At 38.4% G+C, this 18942-nt stretch overlaps 1 protein-coding gene across 1 annotated transcript; it reads right to left on the bottom strand.

Annotated features, from left to right (window-relative positions):
* Positions 1-1699: 1699 nt before the first annotated feature.
* LOC124017347 (E3 ubiquitin-protein ligase TRIM39-like) lies at positions 1700-16468 on the bottom strand. The gene is made up of 2 exons (XM_046332600.1): positions 16356-16468; positions 1700-2824 (listed from the first exon to the last, which is right to left on the bottom strand). Exons 1-2 carry the CDS (start codon positions 16426-16428, stop codon positions 2295-2297), a joined length of 603 nt encoding a protein of 200 aa, XP_046188556.1. The 5' UTR covers positions 16429-16468; the 3' UTR covers positions 1700-2294.
* Between the last annotated feature and the right edge of the window lie 2474 nt (positions 16469-18942).

Genomic DNA, 18942 nt, shown 5'->3' with positions numbered 1-18942 from the left:
ACGTACAATGCTGCCATCTAGTGGCAAAAGTCTAAATTGCGCCTGGGCTAGGAATGCTTTTTTAACTAGTTTTTTTTTTTGTATTATCTTTTATCAGATCTAATGTGTTAAATTCTCCTACATTTGTTTCACATTTCAACAAACTTCAAATTGTTTCCTTTCAAATGGTATCAAGAAAATGCATATCCTTCCTTCAGGTCCTGAGCTACAGGCAGTTAGATTTGTCATGTCATTTTAGGCAAAAATTGAAAAAAAGGGGCGTATCCTAAAGACGTTCCATGATGCTCGGTTTAACATGCATCACTTGGGTTACGGTTTTAAAAGCATAAGGATTATCTTTCATATCAGTGAGAAATAATTGTCAAAAAAACAAAGGGTTAAATTGGTACACACCTTGATAGGATGAGGGTTAGTGTTCCCACTCAGCCATATCTCCATGTTACAACACATGTTTATGGATAACAGATGGAAGACAGAGGCTGTGCTAATTAGCTGTCTAGCATGCTTCAAACACCTGTGTGTAATGGAAGAAGGCTGCCAGAAACATGCTGTCACTGAAAAATACTGTCCACAGCAGCTGTTATAAAGCCAGTTAAAACATTGTACATGTAACGGATGTGAAACGGCTAGCTTAGTTAGCGGTGCGCGCTAAACAGCGTTTCAATCGGTTACGTCACTAGCTCTGAGACCTTGAAGTAGTAGTTCCCCTTGCTCTGCAAGGGCCGCGGGCTTTTGTGGAGCGATGGGTAACGACGCTTCGTGGGTGACTGTTGTTGATGTGTGCAGAAGGTCCCTGGTTCGCGCGAGGGGACGGTTTAAAATTACACTGTTACATACAGTAAGGGTATATTTTGCATTTGTGAAATGATTTTTATGTGACATGAAAGTCAAGGGCTTTATGATTCTAGAACCATATTGCAATTAAGAATCAATTCACTTTTAGCTGTTTAGGCTGCCAAAGTAAGTACACCACTGATAATAACAAAAATATAAATACAAAATGTAATGTGTTGGTCCCATGTTTCATGAGCTGAAATAAAACATCCCTGAAATGTTCCATAATGCACAAAACATGTACAGTATTTATTTCTAATTTAGTGCACAATTTTGTTTACATCCCTGTTAGTGAGCATTTCTCCTTTGCTAAAATAATCCATCCACCTGAAAGGTGTGACACATCAAAAAGCTGATGAAACAGCATGATCATAACACAGATGCACCTTGTGCAGGGGACACTCTTAAATGTGCAGTTTTGTCACACAACACAATGTTACAGATGTCTCAAGTTTTGAGGGAGCGTGCATTTGACATGCTGACTGCTGGAATGTCCACCAGAGCTGTTGCCAGATAATTGAATGTTAATATCTCTACCATGGGCCGCCTCCAACGTCATTTTAGACAATTTGGCAGGACTCCAACCGACCTCACAACTGCAGACCACGTGTAACTACGCCAGTCCAGGACCTCCATATCCGGCTTCTTCACCTGCGGGATCATCTGAGACCAGCCACCCGGACAGCTGATGAAACTATTTCTGTCTCTAATAAAGCCCTTTTTTGTGGAAAATCTCATTCCAATTGGCTGGGCCTGGCTCCTAGTCATTGGGCCTGGCTCCCACGTGGGTGGGCCTATGCCCTCCCAGGCCCACCCATGGTTATGCCCCTGCCCAGTTATGTGAAATCCATAGATTAGGGCCAAATTTATTTATTTTAATTGACTGATTACCTTACATGAACTGTAACTCAGTAAAACCTTTGAAATTGTTGCATATTGCGTTTATATTTTTGTTCAGTATATAAAGATCATTGGACCTTAAAGAGTAACAGAAGGCTGCATTAGAGTCATACGCCTGGGCTACATTACAACCAACGGTCTACAGCCAAGGATACTTTCGGTTTCGCACTTGAACTCAGGGTTGCAATGTTCGCAAATTCCTGTAATTGGGTTACTTTGAAAACGATGTCGCAGGTGAAAATATACTGGTCGTGGGTTGTTCAACTTCTAGATTGCACCGCGGCCAACATGCCATTTCAAAAATATATATATTTAAATGTGATCTGCTGCTGCTGACTATCTATCAGGCAGTGAGGCAGGCTGTTGAGTGAGTGTGGAACGAGGAGCGGATAAGAGACAATCCGTCATTTCCACTAAGACATAAATGAGCTCGGACGGATGTTGTCAATATAACTACTTGTTCAGCACTTTTTAAAATTATATACAGTATATTTACTGCACATTAGCAGAGTAACAAGCATTTCACAAATAACAATTGCACCTTGTTTGATTTAAAACAGTCAGTCAGTGGCATCCACAGGACAGACGACCAGTGAAATACTATCTGAATCACCAGGGTTGAAGAATGGATAGAGTTTCTCAGTGAAGGAGCAGTCAGTGAAAGAGTAGATATGAGACCTGTCCTCCACATTGTAGAAGGAGACCTGTCTCTTCTCATAATCCACAAACACCCCCACCTTCTGGGGCTCCTCTCTCGGGGTGAAGGTGACAGGGGAATCAGCGTGAGCTGTGTACTCTCCATCCTTCAGCTCCACAGTCCAGTATCCATTATGAGGGATTGGTATAAAACTCTCATTCCTATTGATGGACTGTATGACCACCCCCAAAGTCCACTCAGTCTTCCCCTCCACCTTCACCTCATAGTAGAACTTCCCTGAGAAGCCCTCATTTCCCAGGACACAGGACCAATTTGTAAACCTCTTCCCGTTGTCAGAGAGAACCTGATCTAGTTCTCCATGTCTCACTTGTTTCCCGTCATCAGACAGGATGAGTTTACGATGTGCAGTATCAGGGTCTAGAGTCACATCCACTGTGGAGAGAAACATACACTGTGGTAAACACAATGACATCATTACATCAACATCAGTGGTATAATACACTATGGTAAACACAATGACATCATTACATCAACATCAGTGGTATAATACACTATGGTAAACACAATGACATCATGACATCAACATCAGTGGTATAATGCACTATGGTAAACACAATGACATCAACATCAGTGGTATAATACACTATGGTAAACACAATGACATCATGACATCAGTGGTATAATACACTATAGTAAACACAATGACATCAACATCAGTGGTATAATACACTATAGTAAACACAATGACATCATGACATCAACATCAGTGGTATAATACACTATGGTAAACACAATGACATCATTACATCAACATCAGTGGTATAATACACTATGGTAAACACACTGACATCATGACATCAACATCAGTGGTATAATACACTATGGTAAACACAATGACATCAACATCAGTGGTATAATACACTATAGTAAACACAATGACATCATGACATCAACATCAGTGGTATAATACACTATGGTAAACACAATGACATCATGACATCAACATCAGTGGTATAATACACTATGGTAAACACAATGACATCAACATCAGTGGTATAATACACTATGGTAAACACAATGACATCAACATCAGTGGTATAATACACTATGGTAAACAGAATGACATCATGACATCATCATCAGTGGTATAATACACTATGGTAAACACAATGACATCAACATCAGTGGTATAATACACTATGGTAAACACAATGACATCATGACATCAACATCAGTGGTATAATACACTATGGTAAACACAATGACATCAACATCAGTGGTATAATACACTATGGTAAACACAATGACATCAACATCAGTGGTATAATACACTATGGTAAACACACTGACATCAACATCAGTGGTATAATACACTATAGTAAACACAATGACATCATGACATCAACATCAGTGGTATAATACACTATGGTAAACACAATGACATCATTACATCAACATCAGTGGTATAATACACTATGGTAAACACACTGACATCATGACATCAACATCAGTGGTATAATACACTATGGTAAACACAATGACATCAACATCAGTGGTATAATACACTATGGTAAACACAATGACATCATGACATCAACATCAGTGGTATAATACACTATGGTAAACACAATGACATCATGACATCAACATCAGTGGTATAATACACTATGGTAAACACGATGACATCAACATCAGTGGTATAATACACTATGGTAAACACAATGACATCAACATCAGTGGTATAATACACTATGGTAAACACAATGACATCAACATCAGTGGTATAATACACTATGGTAAACACAATGACATCATGACATCAACATCAGTGGTATAATACACTATGGTAAACACAATGACATCAACATCAGTGGTATAATACACTATGGTAAACACACTGACATCAACATCAGTGGTATAATACACTATGGTAAACACACTGACATCAACATCAGTGGTATAATACACTATGGTAAACACACTGACATCAACATCAGTGGTATAATACACTATGGTAAACACACTGACATCAACATCAGTGGTATAATACACTATGGTAAACACAATGACATCATGACATCAACATCAGTGGTATAATACACTATGGTAAACACAATGACATCATGACATCAACATCAGTGGTATAATACACTATGGTAAACACAATGACATCATGACATCAACATCAGTGGTATAATACACTATGGTAAACACACTGACATCAACATCAGTGGTATAATACACTATGGTAAACACAATGACATCATGACATCAACATCAGTGGTATAATACACTATGGTAAACACAATGACATCAACATCAGTGGTATAATACACTATGGTAAACACAATGACATCAACATCAGTGGTATAATACACTATGGTAAACACAATGACATCATGACATCAACATCAGTGGTATAATACACTATGGTAAACACAATGACATCAACATCAGTGGTATAATACACTATGGTAAACACAATGACATCATGACATCAACATCAGTGGTATAATACACTATGGTAAACACAATGACATCAACATCAGTGGTATAATACACTATGGTAAACACAATGACATCATGACATCAACATCAGTGGTATAATACACTATGGTAAACACAATGACATCATGACATCAACATCAGTGGTATAATACACTATGGTAAACACAATGACATCAACATCAGTGGTATAATACACTATGGTAAACACAATGACATCATCATCAGTGGTATAATGCACTATGGTAAACACAATGACATCATCATCAGTGGTATAATGCACTATGGTAAACACAATGACATCAACATCAGTGGTATAATACACTATAGTAAACACAATGACATCATGACATCAACATCAGTGGTATAATACACTATGGTAAACACAATGACATCATGACATCATCATCAGTGGTATAATACACTATGGTAAACACAATAACATCAACATCAGTGGTATAATACACTATGGTAAACACAATGACATCATGACATCAACATCAGTGGTATAATACACTATGGTAAACACAATGACATCAACATCAGTGGTATAATACACTATGGTAAACACAATGACATCATGACATCAACATCAGTGGTATAATACACTATGGTAAACACAATGACATCATTACATCAACATCAGTGGTATAATACACTATGGTAAACACACTGACATCATGACATCAACATCAGTGGTATAATACACTATGGTAAACACAATGACATCATGACATCAACATCAGTGGTATAATACACTATGGTAAACACAATGACATCATTACATCAACATCAGTGGTATAATACACTATGGTAAACACACTGACATCATGACATCAACATCAGTGGTATAATACACTATGGTAAACACAATGACATCAACATCAGTGGTATAATACACTATGGTAAACACAATGACATCATGACATCAACATCAGTGGTATAATACACTATGGTAAACACAATGACATCAACATCAGTGGTATAATACACTATGGTAAACACAATGACATCAACATCAGTGGTATAATACACTATGGTAAACACAATGACATCAACATCAGTGGTATAATACACTATGGTAAACACAATGACATCATGACATCAACATCAGTGGTATAATGCACTATGGTAAACACAATGACATCATCATCAGTGGTATAATACACTATGGTAAACACACTGACATCAACATCAGTGGTATAATACACTATGGTAAACACACTGACATCAACATCAGTGGTATAATACACGATGGTAAACACACTGACATCAACATCAGTGGTATAATACACTATGGTAAACACACTGACATCAACATCAGTGGTATAATACACTATGGTAAACACAATGACATCATGACATCAACATCAGTGGTATAATACACTATGGTAAACACAATGACATCATGACATCAACATCAGTGGTATAATACACTATGGTAAACACAATGACATCATGACATCAACATCAGTGGTATAATACACTATGGTAAACACACTGACATCATGACATCAACATCAGTGGTATAATACACTATGGTAAACACAATGACATCAACATCAGTGGTATAATACACTATAGTAAACACAATGACATCATGACATCAACATCAGTGGTATAATACACTATGGTAAACACAATGACATCATGACATCAACATCAGTGGTATAATACACTATGGTAAACACAATGACATCAACATCAGTGGTATAATACACTATGGTAAACACAATGACATCAACATCAGTGGTATAATACACTATAGTAAACAGAATGACATCATGACATCATCATCAGTGGTATAATACACTATGGTAAACACAATGACATCAACATCAGTGGTATAATACACTATGGTAAACACAATGACATCATGACATCAACATCAGTGGTATAATACACTATGGTAAACACAATGACATCAACATCAGTGGTATAATACACTATGGTAAACACAATGACATCAACATCAGTGGTATAATACACTATGGTAAACACACTGACATCAACATCAGTGGTATAATACACTATAGTAAACACAATGACATCATGACATCAACATCAGTGGTATAATACACTATGGTAAACACAATGACATCATTACATCAACATCAGTGGTATAATACACTATGGTAAACACACTGACATCATGACATCAACATCAGTGGTATAATACACTATGGTAAACACAATGACATCATGACATCAACATCAGTGGTATAATACACTATGGTAAACACAATGACATCATTACATCAACATCAGTGGTATAATACACTATGGTAAACACACTGACATCATGACATCAACATCAGTGGTATAATACACTATGGTAAACACAATGACATCATGACATCAACATCAGTGGTATAATACACTATGGTAAACACAATGACATCAACATCAGTGGTATAATACACTATGGTAAACACAATGACATCATGACATCAACATCAGTGGTATAATACACTATGGTAAACACAATGACATCATTACATCAACATCAGTGGTATAATACACTATGGTAAACACACTGACATCATGACATCAACATCAGTGGTATAATACACTATGGTAAACACAATGACATCATTACATCAACATCAGTGGTATAATACACTATGGTAAACACAATGACATCATTACATCAACATCAGTGGTATAATACACTATGGTAAACACACTGACATCATGACATCAACATCAGTGGTATAATACACTATGGTAAACACAATGACATCAACATCAGTGGTATAATACACTATGGTAAACACAATGACATCAACATCAGTGGTATAATACACTATGGTAAACACAATGACATCAACATCAGTGGTATAATACACTATGGTAAACACAATGACATCAACATCAGTGGTATAATACACTATGGTAAACACAATGACATCAACATCAGTGGTATAATACACTATGGTAAACACAATGACATCATGACATCAACATCAGTGGTATAATACACTATGGTAAACACACTGACATCAACATCAGTGGTATAATACACTATGGTAAACACACTGACATCAACATCAGTGGTATAATACACTATGGTAAACACAATGACATCATTACATCAACATCAGTGGTATAATACACTATGGTAAACACACTGACATCATGACATCAACATCAGTGGTATAATACACTATGGTAAACACAATGACATCATTACATCAACATCAGTGGTATAATACACTATGGTAAACACACTGACATCATGACATCAACATCAGTGGTATAATACACTATGGTAAACACAATGACATCAACATCAGTGGTATAATACACTATGGTAAACACAATGACATCATGACATCAACATCAGTGGTATAATACACTATGGTAAACACAATGACATCAACATCAGTGGTATAATACACTATGGTAAACACAATGACATCAACATCAGTGGTATAATACACTATGGTAAACACAATGACATCAACATCAGTGGTATAATACACTATGGTAAACACAATGACATCATGACATCAACATCAGTGGTATAATGCACTATGGTAAACACAATGACATCATCATCAGTGGTATAATACACTATGGTAAACACACTGACATCAACATCAGTGGTATAATACACTATGGTAAACACACTGACATCAACATCAGTGGTATAATACACTATGGTAAACACACTGACATCAACATCAGTGGTATAATACACTATGGTAAACACACTGACATCAACATCAGTGGTATAATACACTATGGTAAACACAATGACATCATGACATCAACATCAGTGGTATAATACACTATGGTAAACACAATGACATCATGACATCAACATCAGTGGTATAATACACTATGGTAAACACAATGACATCATGACATCAACATCAGTGGTATAATACACTATGGTAAACACACTGACATCATGACATCAACATCAGTGGTATAATACACTATGGTAAACACAATGACATCATTACATCATCATCAGTGGTATAATACACTATGGTAAACACAATGACATCAACATCAGTGGTATAATACACTATAGTAAACACAATGACATCATGACATCAACATCAGTGGTATAATACACTATGGTAAACACAATGACATCAACATCAGTGGTATAATACACTATGGTAAACACAATGACATCAACATCAGTGGTATAATACACTATGGTAAACACAATGACATCATGACATCAACATCAGTGGTATAATACACTATAGTAAACACAATGACATCATGACATCAACATCAGTGGTATAATACACTATGGTAAACACAATGACATCAACATCAGTGGTATAATACACTATGGTAAACACAATGACATCATGACATCAACATCAGTGGTATAATACACTATGGTAAACACAATGACATCATGACATCAACATCAGTGGTATAATACACTATGGTAAACACAATGACATCAACATCAGTGGTATAATACACTATGGTAAACACAATGACATCATCATCAGTGGTATAATGCACTATGGTAAACACAATGACATCATCATCAGTGGTATAATGCACTATGGTAAACACAATGACATCAACATCAGTGGTATAATACACTATAGTAAACACAATGACATCATGACATCAACATCAGTGGTATAATACACTATGGTAAACACAATGACATCATGACATCATCATCAGTGGTATAATACACTATGGTAAACACAATGACATCAACATCAGTGGTATAATACACTATGGTAAACACAATGACATCATGACATCAACATCAGTGGTATAATACACTATGGTAAACACAATGACATCAACATCAGTGGTATAATACACTATGGTAAACACAATGACATCATGACATCAACATCAGTGGTATAATACACTATGGTAAACACAATGACATCATTACATCAACATCAGTGGTATAATACACTATGGTAAACACACTGACATCATGACATCAACATCAGTGGTATAATACACTATGGTAAACACAATGACATCATTACATCAACATCAGTGGTATAATACACTATGGTAAACACAATGACATCATTACATCAACATCAGTGGTATAATACACTATGGTAAACACACTGACATCATGACATCAACATCAGTGGTATAATACACTATGGTAAACACAATGACATCAACATCAGTGGTATAATACACTATGGTAAACACAATGACATCATGACATCAACATCAGTGGTATAATACACTATGGTAAACACAATGACATCAACATCAGTGGTATAATACACTATGGTAAACACAATGACATCATGACATCAACATCAGTGGTATAATGCACTATGGTAAACACAATGACATCATCATCAGTGGTATAATACACTATGGTAAACACACTGACATCAACATCAGTGGTATAATACACTATGGTAAACACAATGACATCATGACATCAACATCAGTGGTATAATACACTATGGTAAACACAATGACATCATGACATCAACATCAGTGGTATAATACACTATGGTAAACACACTGACATCATGACATCAACATCAGTGGTATAATACACTATGGTAAACACAATGACATCATTACATCATCATCAGTGGTATAATACACTATGGTAAACACAATGACATCAACATCAGTGGTATAATACACTATAGTAAACACAATGACATCATGACATCAACATCAGTGGTATAATACACTATGGTAAACACAATGACATCAACATCAGTGGTATAATACACTATGGTAAACACAATGACATCAACATCAGTGGTATAATACACTATGGTAAACACAATGACATCATGACATCAACATCAGTGGTATAATACACTATAGTAAACACAATGACATCATGACATCAACATCAGTGGTATAATACACTATGGTAAACACAATGACATCAACATCAGTGGTATAATACACTATGATAAACACAATGACATCAACATCAGTGGTATAATGCACTATGGTAAACACAATGACATCAACATCAGTGGTATAATACACTATAGTAAACACAATGACATCATGACATCAACATCAGTGGTATAATACACTATGGTAAACACAATGACATCATGACATCATCATCAGTGGTATAATACACTATGGTAAACACAATGACATCAACATCAGTGGTATAATACACTATGGTAAACACAATGACATCATGACATCAACATCAGTGGTATAATACACTATGGTAAACACAATGACATCAACATCAGTGGTATAATACACTATAGTAAACACAATGACATCATGACATCAACATCAGTGGTATAATACACTATGGTAAACACAATGACATCATGACATCATCATCAGTGGTATAATACACTATGGTAAACACAATGACATCAACATCAGTGGTATAATACACTATGATAAACACAATGACATCAACATCAGTGGTATAATGCACTATGGTAAACACAATGACATCAACATCAGTGGTATAATACACTATAGTAAACACAATGACATCATGACATCAACATCAGTGGTATAATACACTATGGTAAACACAATGACATCATGACATCATCATCAGTGGTATAATACACTATGGTAAACACAATGACATCAACATCAGTGGTATAATACACTATGGTAAACACAATGACATCATGACATCAACATCAGTGGTATAATACACTATGGTAAACACAATGACATCAACATCAGTGGTATAATACACTATAGTAAACACAATGACATCATGACATCAACATCAGTGGTATAATACACTATGGTAAACACAATGACATCATGACATCATCATCAGTGGTATAATACACTATGGTAAACACAATGACATCAACATCAGTGGTATAATACACTATGGTAAACACAATGACATCATGACATCAACATCAGTGGTATAATACACTATGGTAAACACAATGACATCAACATCAGTGGTATAATACACTATGGTAAACACAATGACATCATGACATCAGTGGTATAATACACTATGGTAAACACAATGACATCATGACATCAACATCAGTGGTATAATACACTATGGTAAACACACTGACATCATGACATCAACATCAGTGGTATAATACACTATGGTAAACACAATGACATCATGACATCAACATCAGTGGTATAATACACTATGGTAAACACAATGACATCATCATCAGTGGTATAATACACTATGGTAAACACAATGACATCATTACATCAACATCAGTGGTATAATACACTATGGTAAACACAATGACATCATGACATCATCATCAGTGGGTACAACATGTTACTGTATTGATCACTGACACATCAAATCCAATCAAATCAAATTTGTCAAATGGTTAGCAGATGTTAAATTTTGTTTGTCACCATACACAGTGTAAGGGGTTAAGGAAGCATGATGGATATTGAATGAGTGAGTGGTACAGCGAAATACAGTAGATGTGCTTCTAGTTCCAAAGTGGCATAGTTAATGGCAGTGATAACCAACAATGATGTAGAGTATCTAACTAAGTCAATTCCAAAACTAATTGGTGTCTGACATCCAGTGGGACAGTACAACAGTGTAAAACTTAGGGGTTGAAGGGAACATGTACATCCCTAGGTATTATGAAAGAGGTGAACAGGTGAGAAAGATGAGGTGTGTACAGAAGGTGGTGATTGCAGCGTCAGTAGATGTTCCACCATTGGGAGGCCACAGTATATACATAAATGAGATGGTGTGTAGACAAAGTAAACAAAGTGGCATAGTTAAAGTGGCTAGTGAAGGTTAGGGAGGCATGGTGTGACATAAGGATGCAGTCGATGATGTAGCTAGTACAGTATATACATATGCATATGAGATTAATAATGTAGGGTAAGTAACATTATATAAGGTAGCATTGTTTAAAGTGGCTAGTGATATATTTACATAATTTCCCATCAAGGGCGATAAATGATAAGGATGCCGTTCCCCTCACAGCTCCGTAGGCAAGCACCATTCCCATTATTAAAATGGCTGGGGAGTTGGGTCAGTGTCAATGACAGTGTGTTGGCAGCCAGCCACTCAGTGTTAGTGGTGGCTGTTTAACAGTCTGATGGCCTTGAGATAGAAGCTGTTTTCGAAGGCAGCCGAATCAGTCAGAGGAATGAGAGGGTAGTCTCAGGTCCCAGCTTTGATGCACCTGACTACTGAGACTAGCCTCGCCTTCTGGATGAATAGGAGGGATCGGGGTGAACAGGCAGTGGGATTTGATGAGCGGGTGGTTGATGTCCTTGATGATCTTTATGGCCTTCCTGTGAACAACGGGTGGTGTTCTTTTCAAAATGGTGTCATCTGGAGGGCAGGTAGTTTGCCCCAGAAGCTTGTGATGCGTTGTGCAGTCCTCACTACCCTCTGGAGAGCCCTTACGGTTGAGGGAGGAGCAGTTGCCGTACCAGGCGGTGATACAGCCCGCCAGGATGCTCTCGATTGTGCATCTGTAGAAGTTTGTGAGTGCTTTTGGTGACAAGCCGAACTTCTTCAGCCTCCTGAGGTTGAATAGGCGCTGCTGCGCCTTCTTCACGACGCGCTGTCAGTGTGAGTGGACCAATTCAGTTTGTCTGTGATGTGTGGATGCCGAGGAACTTAAAACTAGCTACCCTCTCCACTACTGTTCCATCGATGTGGATAGGGGTGTTCCCTCTGCTGTTTCCTGAAGTCCACAATCATCTCCTTAGTTTTGTTGACGTTGAGTGTGAGGTTATTTTCCTGACACCACACTCCGAGGGCCCTCACCTCCTCCCTGTAGGCCGTCTCGTCGTTGTTGGTAATCAAGCCTACCACTGTTGTGTCGTCCTGACAAACTTGATGATTGAGTTGGAGGCGTGCGTGGCCACGCAGTCGTGGGTGAACAGGGAGTACAGGAGAGGGCTCAGAACGCACCCCACTTGTGGGGCCCCCGTGTTGAGGATCAGCGGGGAGGAGATGTTGTTGCCTACCCTCACCACCTGGGGGCGGCCCGTCCTGAAGTCCAGTACCCAGTTGCACAGGGCGGGGTCGAGACCCAGGGTCTCGAGCTTGATGACGAGCTTGGAGGGTACATTATATATGTAGCATTGCTTAAAGTGGCTAGTGATATATTTACATAATTTCCATTATTAAAATGGCTGGAGTTGGGTCAGTGTCAATGACAGTATGGTGTTGAATGCCGAGCTGTAGTCGATGAACAGCATTCTCACATAGGTATTCCTCTTGTCCAGGTGGGTTAGGGCAGTGTGCAGTGTGGTTGAGATTGCATGGTGTTGAATGCGTCTGTGGACCTATTTGGGCGGTAAGCAAATTGGAGTGGGTCTAGGGTGTCAGGTAGGGTGGAGGTGATATGGTCCTTGACTAGTCTCTCAAAGCACTTCATGATGACGGAAGTGAGTGCTACGGGGCGGTAGTCGTTTAGCTCAGTTACCTTAGCTTTCTTGGGAACAGGAACAATGGTGGCCCTCTTGAAGCATGTGGGAACAGCAGACTGGTATAGGGATTGATTGAATATGTCCGTAAACACACCGGCCAGCTGGTCTGCGCATGCTCTGAGGGCGCGGCTGGGGATGCCGTCTGGGCCTGCAGCCTTGCGAGGGTTAACACGTTTAAATGTCTTACTCACCTCGGCTGCAGTGAAGGAGAGACCGCATGTTTCCGTTGCAGGCCGTGTCAGTGGCACTGTATTGTCCTCAAAGCGGGCAAAAAAGTTATTTAGTCTGCCTGGGAGCAAGACATCCTGGTCCGTGACTGGGCTGGATTTCATCTTGTAGTCCGTGATTGACTGTAGACCCTGCCACATGCCTCTTGTGTCTGAGCCATTGAATTGAGATTCCACTTTGTCTCTGTACTGACGCTTAGCTTGTTTAATAGCCTTACGGAGGGAATAGCTGCACTGTTTGTATTCAGTCATGTTGCCAGACACCTTGCCCTGATTAAAAGCAGTGGTTCGCGCTTTCAGTTTCACGCGAATGCTGCCATCAATCCACGGTTTCTGGTTAGGGAATGTTTTTATCGTTGCTATGGGAACGACATCTTCGACGCACGTTCTAATGAACTCGCACACCGAATCAGCGTATTCGTCAATATTCCCATCTGACGCAATACGAAACATGTCCCAGTCCACGTGATGGAAGCAGTCTTGGAGTGTAGAGTCAGCTTGGTCTGACCAGCGTTGGACAGACCTCAGCGTGGGAGCCTCTTGTTTTAATTTCTGTCTGTAGGCAGGGATCAGCAAAATGGAGTCGTGGTCAGCTTTCCCGAAAGGGGGGCGGGGCAGGGCCTTATATGCGTCGTGGAAGTTGGAGTAACAATGATCCAAGGTTTTACCACCCCTGGTTGCGCAATCGATATGCTGATAAAATTTAGGGAGTCTTGTTTTCAGATTGGCTTTGTTAAAATCCCCAGCTACAATGAATGCAGCCTCCGGATAAATGTTTTCCAGTTTGCAAAGAGTTAAATAAAGTTCGTTCAGAGCCATCGATGTGTCTGCTTGGGGGGGGATATATACGGCTGTGATTATAATCGAAGAGAATTCTCTTGGAAGATAATGCGGTCTACATTTGATTGTGAGGAATTCTAAATCAGGTGAACAGAAGGATCTGAGTTCCTGTATGTTTCCTTCATCACACCATGTCCCGTTAGTCATGAGGCATACGCCCCCGCCACTCTTCTTACCAGAGAGATGTTTGTTTCTGTCGGCGCGATGCGTGGAGAAACCCGTTGGCTGCACCGCCCTGGATAGCGTTTTCCCAGTAAGCCATGTCTCCGTAAAGCAAAGAACGTTGCAGTCTCGGATGTCCCTCTGGAATGCCACCCTTGCTCGGATTTCATCAACCTTGTTGTCGAGAGACTGGACATTGGCAAGAAGAATACTGGGAAGTGGTGCGCGATGTGCCCTTTTTCGGAGTCTGACCAGAACACCGCCGCGTTTCCCTCTTTTTCGGAGTCGTTTCCTTGGGTCGCTGCATGCGATCCATTCCGTTGTCCTGTTTGTAAGGCAGAACACAGGATCCGCGTCGCGGAAAAACATATTCTTGGTCGTACTGATGGTGAGTTGACGCTGATCTTATATTCAGTAGTTCTTCTCGACTGTATGTAATGAAACCTAAGATGACCTGGGGTACTAATGTAAGAAATAACACGTAAAAAAACAAAAAACTGCATAGTTTCCTAGGAACGCGAAGCGAGGCGGCCATCTCAGTCGGCGCCGGAAGTCCGTCTTCCACGATTAGTGGTCCAGTTTTCATTACGTCATGGGTAAGAACCTGGTTAACTAATGTTAATACGTGATTTAGGGTTTGATTCAATCAGATCTGCTTTACACATAGTGGTTGTTTTGACAGTGTCGGACGTGGAACTGTGTTAAGAGCTGTCAAATCCACCAAAGTGGTCGCAAGCATTTGCTATTATTCTGTAAGTAAATCCGAGACACTATTTGGTATAATATGTTACGTTTCATATGGTATGTAATAATTTGTGGATGTCACAGAGTATAAAACACACCTGCATGTCTTCTGATGGTTTCAAAGTCTGAAATATAGAGTGAGAGACTGTTGGTTATGAAAATGAGCAACATACTGATGGATATCTCAAACTACTGTTAAAGGACATTTGTGTTGTTCAACCTAGACCTCAAACTATGCAGACCTATAATGACTTTAATCTTAGTGAACATATGGGGAGAAACACTGGCATATCTGACACCCCAGCAGTCCCAGGAAGGTGTGGAGACCAAGAGCCTATTTTTTATATATGTATATATAATAAATTATTTTGACAGTAACCCTCCATAAATTCATTCATAAACCTTTTTCTTTTCCATATGTGATAGGAAGCTAAATGTTTGTTTTCTTGGGCTTCCGGAATGTGACTGAAAAAGTGAAAAAGTAAAAAACAAACTGATTGATAGTATGAGGGGATAGTCAGTGAACAAATGCTGTTGTCAAGGCTACAACAGCTCAGGTGTAATGAGTGGAGCTTACTGAGGTGTTCAAAAACTCATATCAGACCGAGAGACTAATGCTTCTTAGATAGTTCTTTATGAGTTTTAGTTTAGAAAATGATCTCTCTGCAGAAGCAACAGTTATAGGGATGGTAAAAACAGCTTGAGTTGCCGTAGCAACATCAGTGAAACTGGGCAGAAGGGAGTTGTACTTCAAATACAGCAGTTCAGTAATATCTATAATTAATTAATAATGTATTTTATTTAACCTTTATTTAAACTATGCAATTCAGTTAAGAAACAAATTCTTACTTTACAATTTTTATTTATTTTTTATTTTACCTTTATTTTACTAGGCAAGTCAGTTAAGAACAAATTCTTATTTTACAATGAGGACCTACCCCGGCCAAAACCTCCCCAAACCCGGACAACGCTGGGCCAATTGTGCGCCGCCCTATGGGACTCCCCATCACAGCCGGTTGTGATACAGCCCGGGATCAAACCAAGTAGTGACGCCTCTAGCACTGAGATGCCGTGCTTCGACCGCTACACCACTCGGGGGCCCACAAGCTGACAGTCCCCGAAATCAGGCACTAGAATTACTTTAAAATATGTTTGTTTTCATGACTTATTTGTTTGATTTCCCACGGTTTTATAAGTCAGAAGACCATCCAGACCTTACGAGGAACATGTCAACGTCCTCTGTCGAATTAATGTGTATTTTCCTCCCAATGGTGGTCGAAAGTATCACTACATTTATTTTATTTTATTTACTTATTTTACTTCACTGCAACGTTAAGTCAAAGGGGCAGTCCTTGGAAAAACATTTGTTTTATTTTACCTTTATTAAACTAGGTTTATTAAACTACCAATGAACATTTATCCATTAGCCAAAGCTAAACCTTGGCACCACAGAAAGCATCGATTCGATAGGCATGGAGCCGCATAGACATGTCGCGATTTCAGCACCATGGTCAGTGATCGGTAGTCTGTACTAATTTTTATTTTAGGGGGGGGACTCCGACCTTGCGGGGTCCAGAGAATCTGTGTTATGCCAGTGGTGAGATTGATGGAAACTTCTGTCAAATTTAGTGCCAAACACACAGACACAATGTAATAAAACATGTACTACATTAATTATCTATCATACTATAACTGCAAACAATATTCCAAGAAAAAGTACATTCAAAATATTAGAAATCAGTTCTTCCTTTACCTGGACTCCAGTTTGTGTTCACAAAATCTGTGGAGACATTATTTTTAACCAATATTAATCATTAAGATATACAGGTTTTTCTTCACTGTACACAAATGTTTAGACATTGTCAATGTATTATTGATGTACTGGAAGCCAGCATATACTGAAGCTATAGTTTAGAACCCTGTAATAAGGATATCTTCCATAATGACTTCTAGAGCGATGCACCCAGAAGAGTGTACCGTCACTACATCCAGTCACTCACTAGTTCATACTTGTCCATACTTGTAAATCCCCATTCTTTAATGCTTTCTTTGTACCTATGTGTGTCCTGTGTAACTGTGTGCCTTTTTGTTTGCTGAAATACGTAGTTTTGGATAAAAACGGTTATAACGCAATGGAGTAAAAAATTACGACTTCAATCAGGCACGACAACTTAATGCTCTTATACATATCCATTACATAATTACATATCCATTATTTAACTGTATGTATTACGTACTGTGTAGCTGGTCTTATACATATCCATTATTTAACTGTATGTATTACGTACTGTGTAGCTGGTCTTATACATATCCATTATTTAACTGTATGTATTACATACTGTGTAGCTGGTCTTATACATATCCATTATTTAACTGTATGTATTACATACTGTGTAGCTGGTCTTATACATATCCATTATTTAACTGTATGTATTACGTACTGTGTAGCTGGTCTTATACATATCCATTATTTAACTGTATGTATTACGTACTGTGTAGCTGGTCTTATACATATCCATTATTTAACTGTATGTATTACATACTGTGTAGCTGGTCTTATACATATCCATTATTTAACTGTATGTATTACATACTGTGTAGCTGGTCTTATACATATCCATTATTTAACTGTATGTATTACATACTGTGTAGCTGGTCTTATACATATCCATTATTTAACTGTAT

Source organism: Oncorhynchus gorbuscha, unplaced genomic scaffold, assembly GCF_021184085.1.
Source record: "Oncorhynchus gorbuscha isolate QuinsamMale2020 ecotype Even-year unplaced genomic scaffold, OgorEven_v1.0 Un_scaffold_1902, whole genome shotgun sequence".
NCBI classification, from domain to species: Eukaryota; Metazoa; Chordata; class Actinopteri; order Salmoniformes; family Salmonidae; genus Oncorhynchus; species Oncorhynchus gorbuscha.
Note: the sequence above shows the minus strand (reverse complement) of the source record. Positions and strands in the feature narration are given on the sequence as shown.

What these genes read in the sequence shown, in the direction of transcription:
- LOC124017347 (XM_046332600.1), bottom strand. Translation starts at nt 16,428, where the DNA reads ATGTTGCTCATTTTCATAACCAACAGTCTCTCACTCTATATTTCAGAC. An exon ending in AACCATCAGAAGACATGCAG is followed by an intron (nt 2,825 to 16,355) that starts GTGTGTTTTATA and finishes TTCTCTCCACAG; the next exon opens with TGGATGTGACTCTAGACCCT.